This window comes from Brienomyrus brachyistius, chromosome 25 (assembly GCF_023856365.1).
Source record: "Brienomyrus brachyistius isolate T26 chromosome 25, BBRACH_0.4, whole genome shotgun sequence".
In the NCBI taxonomy this organism is placed as follows: Eukaryota; Metazoa; Chordata; class Actinopteri; order Osteoglossiformes; family Mormyridae; genus Brienomyrus; species Brienomyrus brachyistius.
Window position 1 is genome coordinate 1,684,603 of NC_064557.1, and position 16,502 is coordinate 1,701,104.

Sequence of the window (16,502 nt, forward strand, 5' to 3'; positions counted from 1 at the left end):
CTTTTTTGAGGGCTAGTCTGCAGATTTCCCTGCTCAAACACACCTTCTTCAGCTCACCAGCCATTTTCCAGATTTAGCAGGACCGCTTGAGCAGCGAAATCTGCAAACTGTCTCACAGACTGGCCCTCCAGCACCGGAATCGGGGAACCCTGCAAGGCCACTCGACCCTCCATCGCCTGATGTGAAAGTTACTTTTGAGTCGCCTTTCCTCTCACTTCCACCCCCTCCATTTTCCTACCGTAGTACCGACTTGAGACTGTTGGTGGCGCTGTGCTTTTATTTTCCGCGGAGACGGTGAGAAACTGCACTGTCTGAAAGAAGGAGCTTTGTGCTGCAACTAAAAAAACCCTGCCAAAAGCAGACTCGTACGCTAAAACACGGTATCCATGAGGTAAATGTGGCAGGGAGGGTCTGATCAAGCCGACGGGCCGGACGAACCTACCTGGGCTGGATGTAAGGCTGCCTGCATTTAAGAGTTTAATCTACCACCGAGGTACTTGGGCTATTTATACCAATTCCGATTCGTCTAGGTAGATGAAAAATCAAAGTTCCCAGAAGGGAAAAAAAAATCACAGTATAAATATAATGTCGGTAAATGTGATGGTCCGTAATTCGAAGTTGGGAGAATTAAGTAAAATTAGCTATCAGCGTCTTCACAGCGTGAAAAGTTGGTGTTGTGTTAAGGAGCTCAGCGGCGTGACCGAGGGTGTTTTTCAGTAAGAAATCCGGAGCTTGTTAATATAAAAGTGCAGACTGATTGTGTGCCCGGGTTTCTCTGCCATCCACACGATGCGTGTGAGCCAGCCGCCCTCAGCGCTGTGCGGCCTAGCGTGGCTGCAGGCCGTCCGCTCCGTGCCTAGCCAGCGTAGCTAAGCTAGGCTAGGCTAGGCGCTATCCAGCTTCTTCTCTTTTCGCACTGTTTTTGTATCGTTTTTCGACACTGGGGGGGAAACCGTATATTTTTTAAAATAAACGTTTAAGTGGGAGGAAAAGTTGCCGCGATCTTTTTAGAATTTCATTGTGAAAGCAGTACTTTTATAAATTAATGTAATGAAAGAGAACGGGCAGCTAGCTCAGGTTATTGGGCGAGAGCTGAGCGCCTGTGCCGTAGCCTGCACTACTGGTTCCTGTTATCGCTTTTGGCGACTTTTTGCAAGCGTAAACCTGACCGGGGCTTCGGCTCTCTCCTCCATCTAGCTGGCCCGGGATTTTATTTCGTCAAGGGAATCTTTTGAAATTTGTTTTTGTCGGGGTAAAAGTGTTGAATTTACGGCGATGAACTTTTGTTTTCTGACCCATAGAGGGCAGTAGAGGAGCGCAGGGACGCCACGCCGTTGAGAATGGAGTTCCCGCAGCAGCAGAAAGCGGCGGAGGGCAAAATAACTTACCCCCCAGGGGTGAAAGAAATCACCGACAAAATCAGCAACGATGAGGTGGTCAAACGGCTCAAGGTCAGTGGGAAGCTACTCTTTTGCGCCATCACATTTTCTTGAATTTGGATGAACGTACGTGTGCAGTAACGGAGTTATTTTGGGAAGGCCTGATTGAGACTTGCTTCCTAATTTATTCTTCAGATGTGTGTTTGTAATGTGAGCGTTTCCCGCTGGTTTCAGTAAAACAGTATTTTTGGCCTTCAAGCCATCATTTTGTGGTACCTTTATCTGTTCATGGTGGGATGTCGGCCTAAAGACGCACCTTGGCTTAATATGGTTTCAATTTTCATAACCTGTACTATGTTTAATTCTTGGATCTTTCAAGTTTCACTTGTTTTGGATGTGTCTAATATGTCCTTGTTTGATCATATTAGAAGACTTCCAGCCATCCTTCACCTAAAACTTACCATCTGTGCTAGACTTTCTTCACCTTGCAGCAGAGCAGAGGTTGTAATCTGTGTTTTAGAGACCCAAAATTATTAAGACCACCCCCTCCAAAGATGTTCCAGTCATCTCTGGTTTTAAACTGATGCTCTGTTTAGCACCTATGTAGTAAATATTTTTCACCGTTAGATCAAAAAGAATTAAAATAGCTGTATGTGCATTTTACACATGAATGTAAAATTATTTAAATTGACACGGTTACTATAGAAACTGCCTCATCTGTAATGTGCATCTTAAATTCAAGGGGACTTTCTGACATTATTTCGTATGCAAAACTAGTTGGCCATTAGACAAGCACCAGTTGAGACAATGTTCAAGCAAGACAGGTTAGATGTACATTAAAAAGGCTGTCGTATTTGCCGAATATGGTTGGGGTAAAGCGGAGGTTTTCAACTATTGCGCGGATGTCAAACTCCGGTCCTGGAGGGCTGGATCCCTGTACGTTTTTGGGGTTCCCCTCATTTAACATGCCTGATTCAACCCCTTGTGCTAATTACCACGTTGCTCTTGAGCTGAATCATTTGTGGTGGAACAGGGAAAGAATTGAGCTGCACAGGGCTCCGGTCCTCCAGGACTGCAGTTTAACAGTTCTGCACTGGTTGGTCCCAAGACCATTTTAAGTGGGTTGCAGATTGTAAGATTTTAGAACAGTACATACCCCCCCCCCCCCCCCCCCATGGAAGGAATACTGTAGGTGCTGAGACTAAACCATTTGAGAATTACTGGTGTAAAGGGTTCTGAGGGTGGATTAGGGACATGGCTCTGTCTGCCACGGGCAGATTGGTGAATGCATTGTTCACATAGTGCCACCCCCCCCCCCCAAACAGGGCCTGTTGCTGTCACTTGTTGCCAGGATGATGATCATTAACGAAAACTTATAAGAAAAAAAGCGAAAACATTTTCTTAAGATGAAATAAAATAGCATGAAAATAAAAAAAGATAACTAAATGAAAATTGAATTCTGAAACTATCTGAAATCAAAACGAATGTGCAATATTTTCTATTACCGTTCTTAATGCTGTTTTGCTAATGATACGATTGGCTTGTCTTTAATGACCATTACTAGTACCTATTACATGGTGTGCCCGCTTTGAGCACATTAGTACATAATATGCATTGTGTATTCATGTACTATTCTCTTCTCTAAAGATCAAATTAATAAAAAAAAAGTCCCACAGCAGGCAGTCCTTAGAAATACAATCACTGAAACTAAAATATATAAAGACTAAATGGAAATATCTAAAAATGAATAGAACTACTATAAAAATGACTAAACTGGATTTCAAATGAAAATACATAACTAAAAAAATCAAATAGCACTGGTTGTTAATCATATGTTAGTTTTTTTTCCCCAGTTTTGTGAGCATAGTGCTCCCATGAATGGTGTCCCAAAACAGTAAAATCAGTCCTAGCCTTGCTGTGTCCTGTAATAGTGATTGGAGACCAGTCAGATTTTTTACTAAATATCTAAGCAGTTTAACATTTCAAATTTGATCATGCACACAAACATCTGCTGTATATGTGTGCAGCGAAATGAATTATGGGACTGCTATAATAGAATGAAAAAATTAAGCTAGTAGCTGTATTTTCTGTTTGTGTAGGATAGTTTATGTGAGGAGGATGCAAAATAAGATGCGCAGAGTTGTGTGAAGTGCATAAACGTGGAATGTTAGCCATTAGGGCAGGGCTCTTCATATCTGGCCCTCCATTTCAAATCCAGGTCTTGTTTTCAGTTCTCCCAGGTAGTTGGTGTAATAATTACTGATTCTGATTGGCCAGAGGCCTCACACCTGGCTCACGGGTAAAGGAAGGCTGGAAAACCAGCAGGGCTCGAACCTTGAGGACCGGGATTTGAATATCCCTGCTTTGGGGGTCCTTGTTTAGTATATGGACAGCCGGAATGTCGAATGATTGAAGGTAGCAGCTTCTAAAATTGTACTATTTTTTTTAATGAAAGGATTTTTCCCCCCCTTGGCATTACAAAGAAATGCAAAGAAATTGAGAATGAAAACAAATTCGCACCATACTTAAGACTGTCAGTCGTGCAGGCTGATGTATTCATTAGCAGCTGACTGCTTCTCCGGCGCACAGCTCTGTGGAGCTTCTGAGCAGCTCACGCTCTCTGCCCATCCCCCCCCCGCCTCCCTCCCTCCCCTGCATGCTCATTGGCTGACACACTTGCTGCTCTGTCACTGGCAGCTTGAGCAGATGCAGCATACTGCCTCGGGGCACTTGGCGTGCTCCTGGGTCCTAAAGATGTCATTCATTTGAAAGGCATGGGTTCTTCTAGTACATTGAGCTCCCGTAAAGTGAGATGTGAATGAAATGTCAGGTGTAATTTAGTTAAAAGGATTACAGGCTTGCTGTTTTTGGTGTAATTTGTGCTGAGGCATTTCCAGGGCTGCCTTTGCCATTTTCTGATTCTTCTTTCTTAGTAGGGGTTTAGGGTTGATGTGTAGGCTTGTGTGATCCAAGCTCCTGACATGGGAGTGTGACTCACTGAAATTGGCTCCGATTGGCTCCGATTCCAAAAATGGCCACGCCGATTGAGATTTCCTCAAAGATAGCACTGGTACACATGAAGATGATTCTACTCTTGAAATAGAATATATTAAAGTGTACAAATGCTGGGTTGCTCGTAATGTTAGATCTGGGATCTTCAACCGTTTTCCCCCAAGGGGGCAAATTCCCTCATCAAGACTATCTGGGTTTAGTAGCATTTTGGTCTGGATGTGGACCAGAGTCAGCCAGTTGGTGACTACTGCTGTAGAGTCTTTCCGAAGTCTTCACGGTGGAGCTCGGCTGTGCCATCGCATCACCTTTCATTCTCCCCAAGATGGTGGTGAAGACCTTCATGGACATGGACCAGGACTCTGAGGACGAGAAGCAGCAGTACCTGGCGCTGGCCCTGCACCTGGCGTCGGAGTTCTTCCTACGCAACCCCAACAAGGACGTGCGGCTGCTGGTGGCGTGTTGCCTGGCGGACATCTTCCGCATCTACGCCCCCGAGGCACCCTACACCTCCCATGATAAACTGAAGGTACATGTGCACACATACACACGCGCACAAAGTCCTAACGTCCATGCAGATCTGTGATCGACTCCCTGCCAGTGGCAACTTGAATGTACTGGCATCCCTAAGTGAAACCCACTGGAATATCAGCCCATTAAGCTTGAGGCCCCTTTCCCAACATCTCCGTGGGTTTACACCCTCTTCTGAATGTAAGCAGCTGCCAAACCTCCAGAACTGTACAAACCCTCATTATAAGCCAGAATTCATTGTTCCACATTAAGTCTTTCCAGCTGTGTGGTGTCATCCTGTTTTTGTGAAAAAGGGGCTGAGATGTTACCATTCTCCAGTATGGATTCTTGTGGTATTTTTACCCTTCTCCCCCATATTTACTATTCGTTCTCCCGCAGGACATTTTCCTGTTCATCACCAGACAGCTAAAAGGTTTGGAGGACACTAAAAGTCCTCAGTTCAACAGATATTTCTACCTGCTGGAGGTGAGTGGTGTCGCAGCTCATTTTCTCATTGGAATGTTTTTAGCAAAATGCCTGCCTCCCCAGGCATGTTACACATGCAGTGCTGACAAAGTCTTCGGGCGCTTCCTTAATATGGTAAAAATTATTGCAGATTTATTGGTTTCATAATAAATTTCATTACATTATTTTGTTGACAAAAAAAAATCAACCAGTAGTTTTTAAGTAGAACATTTAAGTAGTAGTAAATTAAAACCCAAATTATAGTTCTAAAAGAGCTGTTCTGAGTTAAGTTCAATAACCAGTCTCATTGTGTGCTTTTTAATTAGTAACACCTTTGCAAGAACACAACACAAAACATCTGTGTTTGGATTCCCTTTGGGAACCAATGGCTATAGCTGCAATTAATAGCAAAATGGCAAGAACAGAACTGAATGAGTCCGTAATAAAAATGATACTTATTAAAGAGAACGTCTGTTAAACGTTGTTTGTCAGCAGACTTTTATTAAATCGATAAATGTGCAACATTTTCCCAGAATTAAGCATGAATTCCAAGGCTTTCTGTAAGCTCTGTATACTGACAAAGAATGGCAGGTAATGAAGTCTGTGGTTGTTGACGGCGTGGCCTCTCATTACACTCAGAGAAAAGTCTTCTGGTGGTCAGAGCTGTACCAAAAATAGACTGGAGTCTGGGTTACGCCTTGGGTGATCAGTGGGAACAAACAAAGTGAGAAAGGCCTCTGGAAAAGTGAAGCTGGGAGAGAATGTTCTCCGAATGTGAAGTTCCGCCTTCGCGGTGGCAGATGACTCCTGTAACGTTCTGCCTCTTCTTCACAGAACCTTGCCTGGGTCAAGTCTTACAATATCTGCTTTGAGCTGGAGGATTGCAACGAGATCTTTATCCAGCTCTTTAAGACTCTCTTTTCTGTCATAAAGTAAGTTTAGAATGCGATGACCACACTGATTCGTTTGCGGTGGTTAGTGTTGCCGTTTGGTTTTCCCGCAGCATGGTTTTCAGTAGTGAACTTTCTCGGTGAAACCACAGTGTGAAACCATGTGATATGCAGACTTGCAGCACTTCAGCCATTTGCGGTACTAACCTGGCAAAGTTAACCACTGGTAGCCTGTTGAAAGCCTATAAATAATATATTTACTAGGGATCAGCAAGACCAGGTCTGTGGACCTGTAAGAAATGGCAGGTCTTCAGATGTAACGGCATTCGCATATAAAATAGCCAACCGACAGTCTCTGTCCCTTCCTTCCATAAATTAATTTTATCGTTCATTAATTGTTCTTTGTGTTAGCGTCCAGCTTTGCATTGACAGCGTCTCCTCTCTCAATGCTTCAGTACCAGCCACAACCAGAAGGTACAGATGCATATGTTGGACCTGATGAGCTCCATCATCACAGAGGGAGATGGTGTCACCCAGGAACTGCTGGACACTATCCTCATCAACCTCATTCCTGCTCACAAGGTAGGCGTGAGGTCTTCCTCTGAGAGTACGGCGGCCATCATGCTATAAGGAGCTTTGTTGAGTGACGGTCTTGTATTTGCAGAATCTGAACAAGCAGGCCTACGATCTCGCTAAGGTACTTCTGAAGAGGACTGTTCAAACCATCGAAACGTGCATCGCAAATGTAAGCATCTTACGATGCCACGATGGTCTGAACGCTACTGGCGTACAGCTGAACGGGGTTCGTTGCCTTACCGACGCGCTCTGTTTCAGTTCTTCAACCAAGTGCTGGTCCTGGGCAAGTCGTCCGTGAGCGATCTGTCAGAACACGTCTTCGACCTGATCCAGGAGCTGTTCGCCACGGACCCCCTCCTTCTGTTGTCCGTCATGCCTCAGCTGGAGTTCAAGCTTAAGGTGATCCTGCCGTTTTGAGATTTTAGCCAGAAGTCGGATCTCGATTAACTAATGACGAAGATGAGTTCGTCTTTCCGGAGTGAACGTGCATCTGTTGTACGAGAGACTCACTGCAGGTCTATGGAGCCAACAGTATGAGTGTAGGCTTGCTGAAGGGGAGCAGCATGGCTGTACCATGGTGCTGTACATAAGCTGGTTCTGCTCATGAATTGAGGAGTTGGGTGCAGAGTCTTAGTGCTCATGAGTAGGGGTGTCATTTGAGGGATGAGGAATGGCTACGTTTTGGGAGCTTCAGGCAGGGCGCACTGTTTTAGAACATGTGTGGCTCAGCAGGTTGGGAAGTTGTGCATGTGATCGGAAGGTCATCGGTTCAGATCCCATGGTCGATAGAGTGATTTCACAGTTGGGCTCTTGTCCAAGACCCTTGACCTCCAGTTGCCTCAGGGGATTGTTTGACCGTGGTTTGTTTTCCATCCCAAAAGAAATGTATTTCGCTTTGGGTGGGAGCGACGTAAATGTCGGTTTGGTGTGAAACAGCATAGGCAGAATGACAGGCGCTTTTGGGAAAGGATGGTGTGGATTTAGAAGCGAGTATGAATGTACTTGTGTACTGCATCCTTTATTATATTTGCTGATGTCCTCATGCTGTCTCTCGGTGTCCCATTCCTGTTCAGAGCAACGATGGCGAGGAGCGGCTAGCAGTGGTGCGGCTGCTGGCTAAGCTGTTCGGAGCCCGAGACTCTGAGCTGGCCAATCAGAACCGACCCCTCTGGCAGTGCTTCCTGGGAAGGTGCGACTCTTGTCTTGGAGGGGCATCGTGCCTTATCTGTTCTGTTGTCAATGCTGTCCTGACCATTTCAGTACAGAAACGGGAAGTAAAGCTTCACATTTCAGAAGTAAAATGACTGCTGTTTCTATCAAAAACCCCAAACATTTTGTTACATTGGGAAGCCATTTTGAAGTGTGTGTGTGTGTGTTTTTTTTTCCTCCTCTCTCAAGGTTTAATGATATCCACGTTCCCGTCAGACTGGAGTGCGTGAAGTTTGCCAGTCACTGTTTGATGAACCACCCTGACTTGGCCAAAGATCTTACAGGTGGTGGGACCTTGTATGTCTAAAATGCCAAAATCATGTTGCAAAGAGATTCCAAGGTGAAATTGGTTGGGACACGGCTGAACCATGACGTATCCTGACACCGTGCTTGTCACAGATTACCTGAAGGTCCGCTCACATGACCCTGAGGAAGCCATCCGTCATGATGTCATAGTGACTATCATCAACGCGGGGAAGAAGGACTTGAACCTAGTGAACGACCAACTGTTGGGATTCGTACGCGAGCGGACACTGGATAAGAGGGTGGGTGTCGCTGTCCTCGTCCAATCACGTTGCATGTGGCGCCTGCTCGCTGCCGCGACCCTGACCTTGCCTCGTCTGCTCGCAGTGGCGAGTGCGTAAGGAGGCCATGATGGGCCTGGCCCAGCTGTTCAAGAAGTACTGTCTGCACCACGAGGCCGGCAAGGAGAGCGCCCAGAAGATCAGCTGGATCAAGGACAAGCTCCTGCACATCTACTATCAGAACAGCATCGATGACAAGTGAGTCCCCACAGTGCCCCCTTTCATACTTGGGGGAAGAAGTATGAAATATATTTTTGCGTCTGAGAAACCAGATACAGTTGACACCCACCCAGGCTAAAGGATTCCTCTAGTGATCTGAAGTTCAGAAATGGGTAAATGTAAGGTTCTCAGGTGGGAGTCGACTCTTCTCGGTGTGTGGTGTTGGTCCAGCTCTTAGCCACAGTGATGGATGCTTTTAGTCAGGTTAACCGGAGTCGTGTGCCAATCTGAAGTGTCCTGAACTGTGTTTATCAGGCTACTGGTAGAGAAGATCTTTGCACAGTACATGGTGCCTCACAGCCTGGAGACAGAGGAGAAGATGAAGTGTCTGTATTACTTGTATGCCTGCCTGGACCCCAACGCTGTGAAGTGAGTCCCACTCTGGCTGCCCGCGCCTCGCTGAGCCATGACTAGGGCACTGTGTGACTGTCTTGCGCTTGCTCCAGGGCACTGAACGAGATGTGGAAGTGTCAGAACATGCTGAGAAGTGTAGTGAGGGAGCTGCTGGACCTGCACAAGCTGCCACTGGTGAGAAACTGCCGCTCTATGCTGCTCTCTGCTGGGCATCTCCCGGGCGCACACCTGACTCATTGTCCTTACCGTTACAGTCCGAAGCCAACACTGCCGCCATGTTCGGGAAGCTACTCACCATAACCAGTAAGTGTCTTCTGGGGCTTATTCATTAGTCATTCCAACAGCACCTGTAGCCCGGGGCAGTGTTTGAATTTTCTGCTTCGCTGGACATGTCTCGGCTTACCGGGCTCTTCCTCCCTCTCAGAGAACCTTCCGGATCCTGGCAAGGCCCAGGACTTCATGAAGAAGTTCAACCAGGTGCTGGGAGAAGACGAGAAGCTGCGTTCGCTGCTTGATCAGCTAATCAGCCCCACCTGCTCCTGCAAGCAGGCCGAAGTCTGCGTGGTGAGTGTGACAGCCCCCCCTCCCCGCCCCCCCTCCCCGCCCCATTCTTCTGGACATCGCCGCTCATCAGTTTGACTGATGAGGGAAAACCTTCCTCCTCCAGAGGGAGATCACCCGCAAGCTGACGTTCCCCAAGCAGCCGGCGAACCCCTTCCTGGAGATGGTGAAGTTCCTGCTGGAGCGTATCGCCCCAGTGCACATAGACTCTGAGGCCATCAGGTGATGGGCGGGGCTATGGGTGGGGCTATGGGTGGGGCTATGGGCGGGGCTATGGGTGGGTCAGGGGCCAGGCAGTTTACGTGATCATGAACACATGTCTGAGTGATTGAGGGCCGTAAAACCACACGTTAAGTTATTACAAACGCTGTGGATACACTGGCCCTGGGTGACCACCTGTTAATGGGATGTGGGACAATAAGCTGAAGTAATAGGGGGCTTTTAGCTACGGCTTCTTTACAGCACAGTATGACTGGATTAAAGGGCTTTCAGTGTTATGTAGTAGTAGTAGTTGTGGAGGCTTAATGAAGGGGAATGACTTTAAGACACCTAGTGTTAGGATGATGTAACTGCAGTTTGATTTTAGGTTGTTTTAGAGGATCGGGTCTGTGGTTAACGCGGCCTTGCCTGTGATGTTGACCTGTGCAGCTCCCTGGTGAAGCTGTTGAACAGGTCCATAGAAGGGACCGCAGATGATGACGACGAGGGGGTGACCCCCGACACGGCCATCCGCTCAGGGCTGGAGCTGCTCAAGGTGTGCACGCGTGCGTCTCCGGATCCCCACTTCACTCTCGTGCCTGTCGGCTTCAGTTTCGTAGTTCAGCGTCGCGCCGCCGGTCCCCACAGGTGCTGTCGTTCACCCACCCCACCTCCTTCCACTCCGCCGAGACGTACGAGTCGCTGCTGCAGTGTCTGAAGATGGAGGACGACAAGGTGGCCGAAGCCGCCATCCAGATCTTCAGGAACACGGGACAGAAGATCGAGGCGGAGCTGCCGCACATACGATCGTAGGAATCTGCGCTTCTCGAGTTGTATGGGGTTCTTGAAGTGACCGGGCCTCCCCCACACTGTGGCACTTGGGTTCACTGCTCCCTCTCAAAACACCTCCATCACCACTGTCCTGCAGGACCCTGATCCCCATCCTGCACCACAAGGCCAAGAGGGGCACCCCACACCAGGCCAAACAAGCTGTTCACTGCATCCACGCCATCTTCCACAACAAGGAGGTGCAACTGGCGCAGATCTTTGAGGTAGATTTGCTCTTGGTTTGGATGCCGCTGCAGTGTTAGCGACTGGGCCTGTTGGACACTGGCCCACGTCTGAGGTCTGAAAGGTCCTAGCGGAACAAACGACTTTGTGCTCCAGAAGGCTTCTCATCCCCCATTCCCTCGTCGTCCTTATCTGGTTAATGCTTCCAGTTCGGAAGAAACGCCTTATTCCTCTCCCTCCCCACAGCCCTTGTCACGCAGCTTAAACGGCGACGTTCCTGAGCAACTCATCACCCCACTGGTGTCACTGGGCCATATCTCCATGCTGGCGCCGGACCAGTTCGCCTCGCCCATGAAGTCCATCGTGGCCAACTTTATCGTCAAAGACCTGCTGATGAATGACCGGGTGAGAGACCTTAATTCATCACGGCTGCTGCTTAGTACCTACATTAGGTGGCAGGTATTTGTACATTATGGGGTGGGAGGACTTGTCGGCACTCTTGGGTTGGTGGGGAACTGATCCCTTCCCCTTGGAGCCTATAAACTAATCCAGTTTCCCTCTTTAGGGTCACTATAGTAACACTGAAGTGGTTGGGTACTTGTTCACACTATTCCTCTGCTCCTCTTTGTAAATCAGCTATTCTTGGCTGTCTGGTTGCTAGGTTCATATTTGGTCATATCGGTTGTTCTTCATCTCTATAGTCGATTGGCAACAAAGTCGGGAAGCTGTGGAGCTCCGATGAGGAGGTGTCCCCAGAGGTCCTGGCCAAGGTAGGACTGATCAATAGAACCATGCTGTGATCTTTCTTCATTCTGCCTTGGACGGGATGGAATGACCAATAGGGTGAAACTGTCCTCGGTAAAGCTCTGCAATTGGCTCTCAGGTCCAGGCTATTAAGCTACTGGTGCGCTGGCTGCTGGGAATGAAGAACAACCAGTCCAAGTCGGCCAACTCCACACTGCGACTGCTGTCGGCAATGCTGGTCAGCGAGGGCGACCTCACAGAGCAGAAGAAGATCAGGTAGCTGTCTTAGCCCTCAAGTTGATGGAGGGGCATGCGAGCTGGGGACCATACTCTCTGCATACTTTGACCGGCCCAATCTGTCCCCTTCAGTAAATCGGACATGTCCCGGCTGCGGTTGGCGGCTGGCGGTGCCATCATGAAACTGGCACAGGAGCCCTGCTACCATGACATCATTACTCCGGAGCAGTTCCAGCTATGTGGTTTGGTCATTAACGTAAGTCACCCCATGTGTGATAGTCACGAACCATTGATCATCTTGTCCCTTCGGCTCCTATGCTGTTTTCCATCGGGGCCGGACGAGTGTCTGCCTTCATGGCCTCTGTGTCCTCTTCTCTACCCGCAGGACGAGTGCTACCAGGTGCGGCAGATCTTCGCCCAGAAGCTACACATGGCTCTAGCTAAGCTCCTGCTGCCCCTGGAGTACATGGCCGTGTTTGCCCTGTGTGCCAAGGATCCGGTGAAGGAGCGGCGTGCCCACGCTCGGCAGTGCCTGCTGAAGAACATCAGTGTGCGCCGCGAGTACATCAAGCAGAACCCTGTAGCCCATGGTGAGTGGAGTCGCTAAGCTTTGAGGGGCTTGATTAATCTGCATATAATGATCATCTAATGATCAGGCACTATCAGTTTTTCCCCAGCGGTCATTCATTTTGTTGGGTGTTCCCTGCTCTCTCTGCCTGTTTCATCTTCCAGAGAAGTTACCCTCACTTCTGCCAGAGTATGTAGTGCCCTACATGATCCATCTGTTGGCCCACGACCCCGATTTCACCAAACCCCAGGACTTCGACCAACTTCGTGACCTCAAAGAGTGAGTGGACTCGGAGGGGGGGCAAAGACTGACATGCTGTATCACATGACACTAACAATTCTAACCCCACCCCCTTCTCAGGTGCTTGTGGTTTATGCTGGAGGTGCTGATGACAAAGAACGAGAACAACAGTCACGCCTTCCTCCGGAAGATGGTCGAGAACATCAAGCAGACCAAGGATGCCCAGGCACCTGATGACCCCAAGGCCAATGAGGTGCGGAGTGTCGCCATTTCTGCCAGCTGCTCTCCTCCTTGGTTGGGGCCCAGATAGGCTGGACACGTGACGTCCTCTCTTTCCACAACAGAAGCTGTACGTGGTGTGTGACGTTGCGCTCTTTGTGATCGTCAACAAGAGCACCTCCTGCCACTTGGACTCGCCCAAAGACCCCGTCTTGCCCACCAAGTTCTTCACTCCCCCTGATAAGGTCTGTTGGGATCCACCTCTGCTCTAAGCGTGCGTGAGACTCTGCCACCAAGCCGTTCCTTTGCTAATCGTTTTATTTCCTCAGGACTTTGTAAATGATAAGGAATTCTTGTCAATGGAGGCCAGAACCATGCTCCTGACAGGGAAGGTGAGACGTTATCCCTGCTTATTTCAGGTCCTGTCAGCCACCTAGCGGATGTGTAATCTAAAGACTCTTTGAAGTCGTCTGGCTTTAACGCTGTGGCTTTGTGATCTGCCGCCCCCCCCCCCCCCCCCCCCCCCCCAGCCCAAAGCCTCACCAGTGCTGGCCACGGTGAACAAGCCACTCACAGTGGCAGGGAGGAGACCGTACACCAAGAGCACGGCCTCAGAAGGCAGCGTAAGCATGAGCGGTCTCTCGGAGCCCATCTCCCCAGTGGGGAACAGGGCCAGGTAAGGACCGGACCGGACCGGTCATGCTCTCTCACTCTTGTGCTGCTGGAGTGTCAGATCCAAATGGCGCTAAAGCCACGGGCGATCTTCTCACGTTCTGCCCAATCAGGGTGGCGGGCGCAGAAGCCGCAGGGCCGGGAGCGAGTGAGAACGAGGAGAATCCGGTGTCGAAGGCGGACGGCGGGAAGAAGGTGAGCGGATGGGCTAAGCCCGCTGCTGGGCCGGATCCTCAGTGGGGGGGGGGGTCTCTCTGTGTCATCGTCATGCCCGTGTTGTCCTTTCCCAGGAGAGCAGCTCCGAAACAGGCCAGGCCAGCGTGAAAAAGCGGGGGGCAGGGGCGACACAATCGCCCCACCCGGAGAACAACGTGATACCCGATGGTGCCACGGCAGCAGTGACCCCTACCCCGGTCCCTACTAAACCCAGACGAGGACGGCCGCCCAAGTCCCTCACTGCGGGTGGGGCCACGAGTGCGGGTGGGGCTGGGAGAGGCAGGAAAAGAGCAGCGCCCACCCCCGACAATACAGGCAGTCCCACAGTAGAGCCAATCACCATCAAGATACCAAAACAGCCAGAGGCAGACGGCAAGAGGGCCACGACGCAACGGCAGATGGACCTGCAGAGGTGAGCCTTAGGCGCGGCCCGACCGTGTGGAAGGTTCCTCTGCTGCCACCTGTTGACCTGGCTGCCGCCGTGACTTTGAAGTGTCATTTCAAACGATGGGTTATTGAAGGTTCTCCTGACGGTCTCCGTTCTCTCCTGCGTTCAGGTAAAAGAAAATGGCAGCAAAAACCAAGATGCCAGGAGCCGCACGGGTCGGGACGTTTATGGGGGCAACAGTGCTGTACAGACCCTGCAGATCGGACTCGTTCTTTGGACCCTGGCTGTACTGGACTTTGTCACATCCGAGTACCGCTGCTCACGTACAGTTGAGAAGCAAATCTCCTCGGGAGTGAATCTCCAAGGAATGAGCGGAGCCGTGCAGCCCCCCCCCCCCCCCCCGCCATCTCCAGGCCTGAACAGCCACCCGACTTGCTGTCCACCTCACGCCCACCACACACTGATGGTCAGATTTCCTATCCACGCATACATCTTCCATCCAGCCAATGGCGCTCTACGTTCTGCTTATCCCACGCTCTGATTTGCCGTTTGCCATGAGGCATTCTCATTGGATGACATTGGAAGCCAAATACTAGTACACAAGTACCTCCGTAGAAGTTGGGGAGAACTTGGAGTAGGCACTGATGTGTAGTCGCTTAACCTTCTGCTGCATACAACCAGCGAGTGGCACTAGGGTTTTTAAGGGAAACCTTGTTTCCAGAGAATGGTGACATACCTAAGGTTTTTCTTCTTGAAAGCCCCGTGACCTCGAGCGGGGCTAACCCTAATCCCAAGCCATCCCACCTATTGGTTATTTCTCCTCCTCTTCTTTCTGCTTCCATCGCTTTTAAAGGCCGCCATCCCCATTGGATCTGCATGAACGGTTATTCACCTGCATTTAAACCAAGTGGGGATATAAGCTTTAGGACGTATTTCACCTTCCCTCCCTCCCAGAGGCCTTTTTAAATTAGATTTTACAGTTTTATATTGTGACAAAAGTGTATAAAACAAAACGAACGATGCAGCCTTTTCTGCCTTCGTTGGACTGATGGTGATCACCACAGTCAACTGTGTAAGAAAAGGTTTTGAAGTATTATATACATTATATATATATAAATATAAAAATTTGATGCCTACATCAAGGTTGAACTTGCTGTTAGACATGGAAATATTTGAGAATATTTTAAAATTTCCAGCTTTTTTATTTTAGTGATATTCATGTTGGCATTATTCCAGTTCCCCCCCCAAGTTGATGTGTACGGATGTTGAACGCCTCACATTTTACCCCCTAGCCCCCGCCCACTAAATAATCATTGTTGGCAGTCTGGTTGAACACCATTTCGAAAACTCACATCCAGCATACCAGGTGAATTGTAATAACCACTTTACTGGTTCTGATGGTGGTGGGGGTTGGGGGTGGCATTCTCAGACTCAAACCGTACTACCTTGTGCTGTCTTGGTTTTGCTTTTGACTGAATCATGAATCAATGCAGTTCACTAAATCAGCTGTATACTATGGAAATCAGTGGCGAGCCAAAGTTTTCAAGTCCTCCCTCATCATCAGAAGCAGCAATGGTGGGTTTCCGGGCTCATTTCTAAAAGGATGCGGTTTAAAAATTCACAGGACGGTCTACTTGTTCATTTCGAAGGCCCCCAGAGAGTGACTCAGAACCCAAAACGAGAGCTGTGTTCATGCTGAAACAAATGTGAATAAATGTTATGTTTTGCCATCTCGCATTGTCAAAACGACAGAATAAATGCCTTTCCATTCTGTTTTTAAAGTGGGAGCGGCTGGGGCCTGTATGGATTTCTGTTGTTCCTCCTTTGTCACACACTGGTCACACATTGAAAGACACTGGAAGTTTTTCAGATTTTTTTTTTAATCAAATGCCAGTTTCGACAATAAATAATCATGCTGTAGGGCTTCGCTTTTAAGAGAAAGATGGGAGTGGCAAAATCCAATGTGAAGAACTGGCGACAACCCCTTGTTTCCCCCGTGCAACGCTCAACGTAGTTAAACAGCAGGAAGACTGAGCCTTTTCTTGTACCGAAACGAGTTAAGCTGTCACGGGTTTATTCAAAGGACATGGCTGTGGGTACGAGTGGAGAGTCGGTGTGATCCTGCGGCAATCACACACGGGCCAGGAAGGCCAAGACCAGCCTTGACAGCGACGCGAGACACCAGGCCTCGTTAACAATAACCCCAAGCGGGGGTAGTGCGGCGGCCTTTTACTCGACACATAAATTGTGGGT

General features: G+C 48.9%; 1 protein-coding gene across 2 annotated transcripts; it reads left to right on the top strand.

The window, feature by feature from the left end:
• Positions 1 to 256: 256 nt before the first annotated feature.
• Positions 257 to 16,036, top strand: pds5a (PDS5 cohesin associated factor A). Of its 2 annotated transcripts, none has more exons than XM_048995666.1 (33): positions 257 to 453; positions 1,302 to 1,451; positions 4,714 to 4,917; positions 5,298 to 5,384; positions 6,198 to 6,295; positions 6,709 to 6,835; positions 6,918 to 6,998; positions 7,088 to 7,228; positions 7,903 to 8,018; positions 8,228 to 8,322; positions 8,438 to 8,583; positions 8,669 to 8,820; positions 9,097 to 9,210; positions 9,288 to 9,369; positions 9,450 to 9,498; positions 9,620 to 9,759; positions 9,863 to 9,978; positions 10,405 to 10,510; positions 10,603 to 10,763; positions 10,883 to 11,006; positions 11,212 to 11,370; positions 11,667 to 11,735; positions 11,849 to 11,985; positions 12,079 to 12,202; positions 12,332 to 12,536; positions 12,679 to 12,793; positions 12,875 to 13,007; positions 13,099 to 13,218; positions 13,303 to 13,365; positions 13,504 to 13,649; positions 13,759 to 13,840; positions 13,936 to 14,273; positions 14,419 to 16,036. In XM_048995666.1, the coding sequence occupies exons 2-33, from the start codon at positions 1,341 to 1,343 to the stop codon at positions 14,420 to 14,422; spliced, it is 3,945 nt and encodes a 1,314-aa protein (XP_048851623.1). In that variant the 5' UTR covers positions 257 to 453; positions 1,302 to 1,340; the 3' UTR covers positions 14,423 to 16,036. The 2 variants fall into 2 exon arrangements, with proteins under 2 accessions (XP_048851623.1, XP_048851622.1); XM_048995665.1 differs by having other exon boundaries at positions 258 to 493.
• Positions 16,037 to 16,502: the final 466 nt, after the last annotated feature.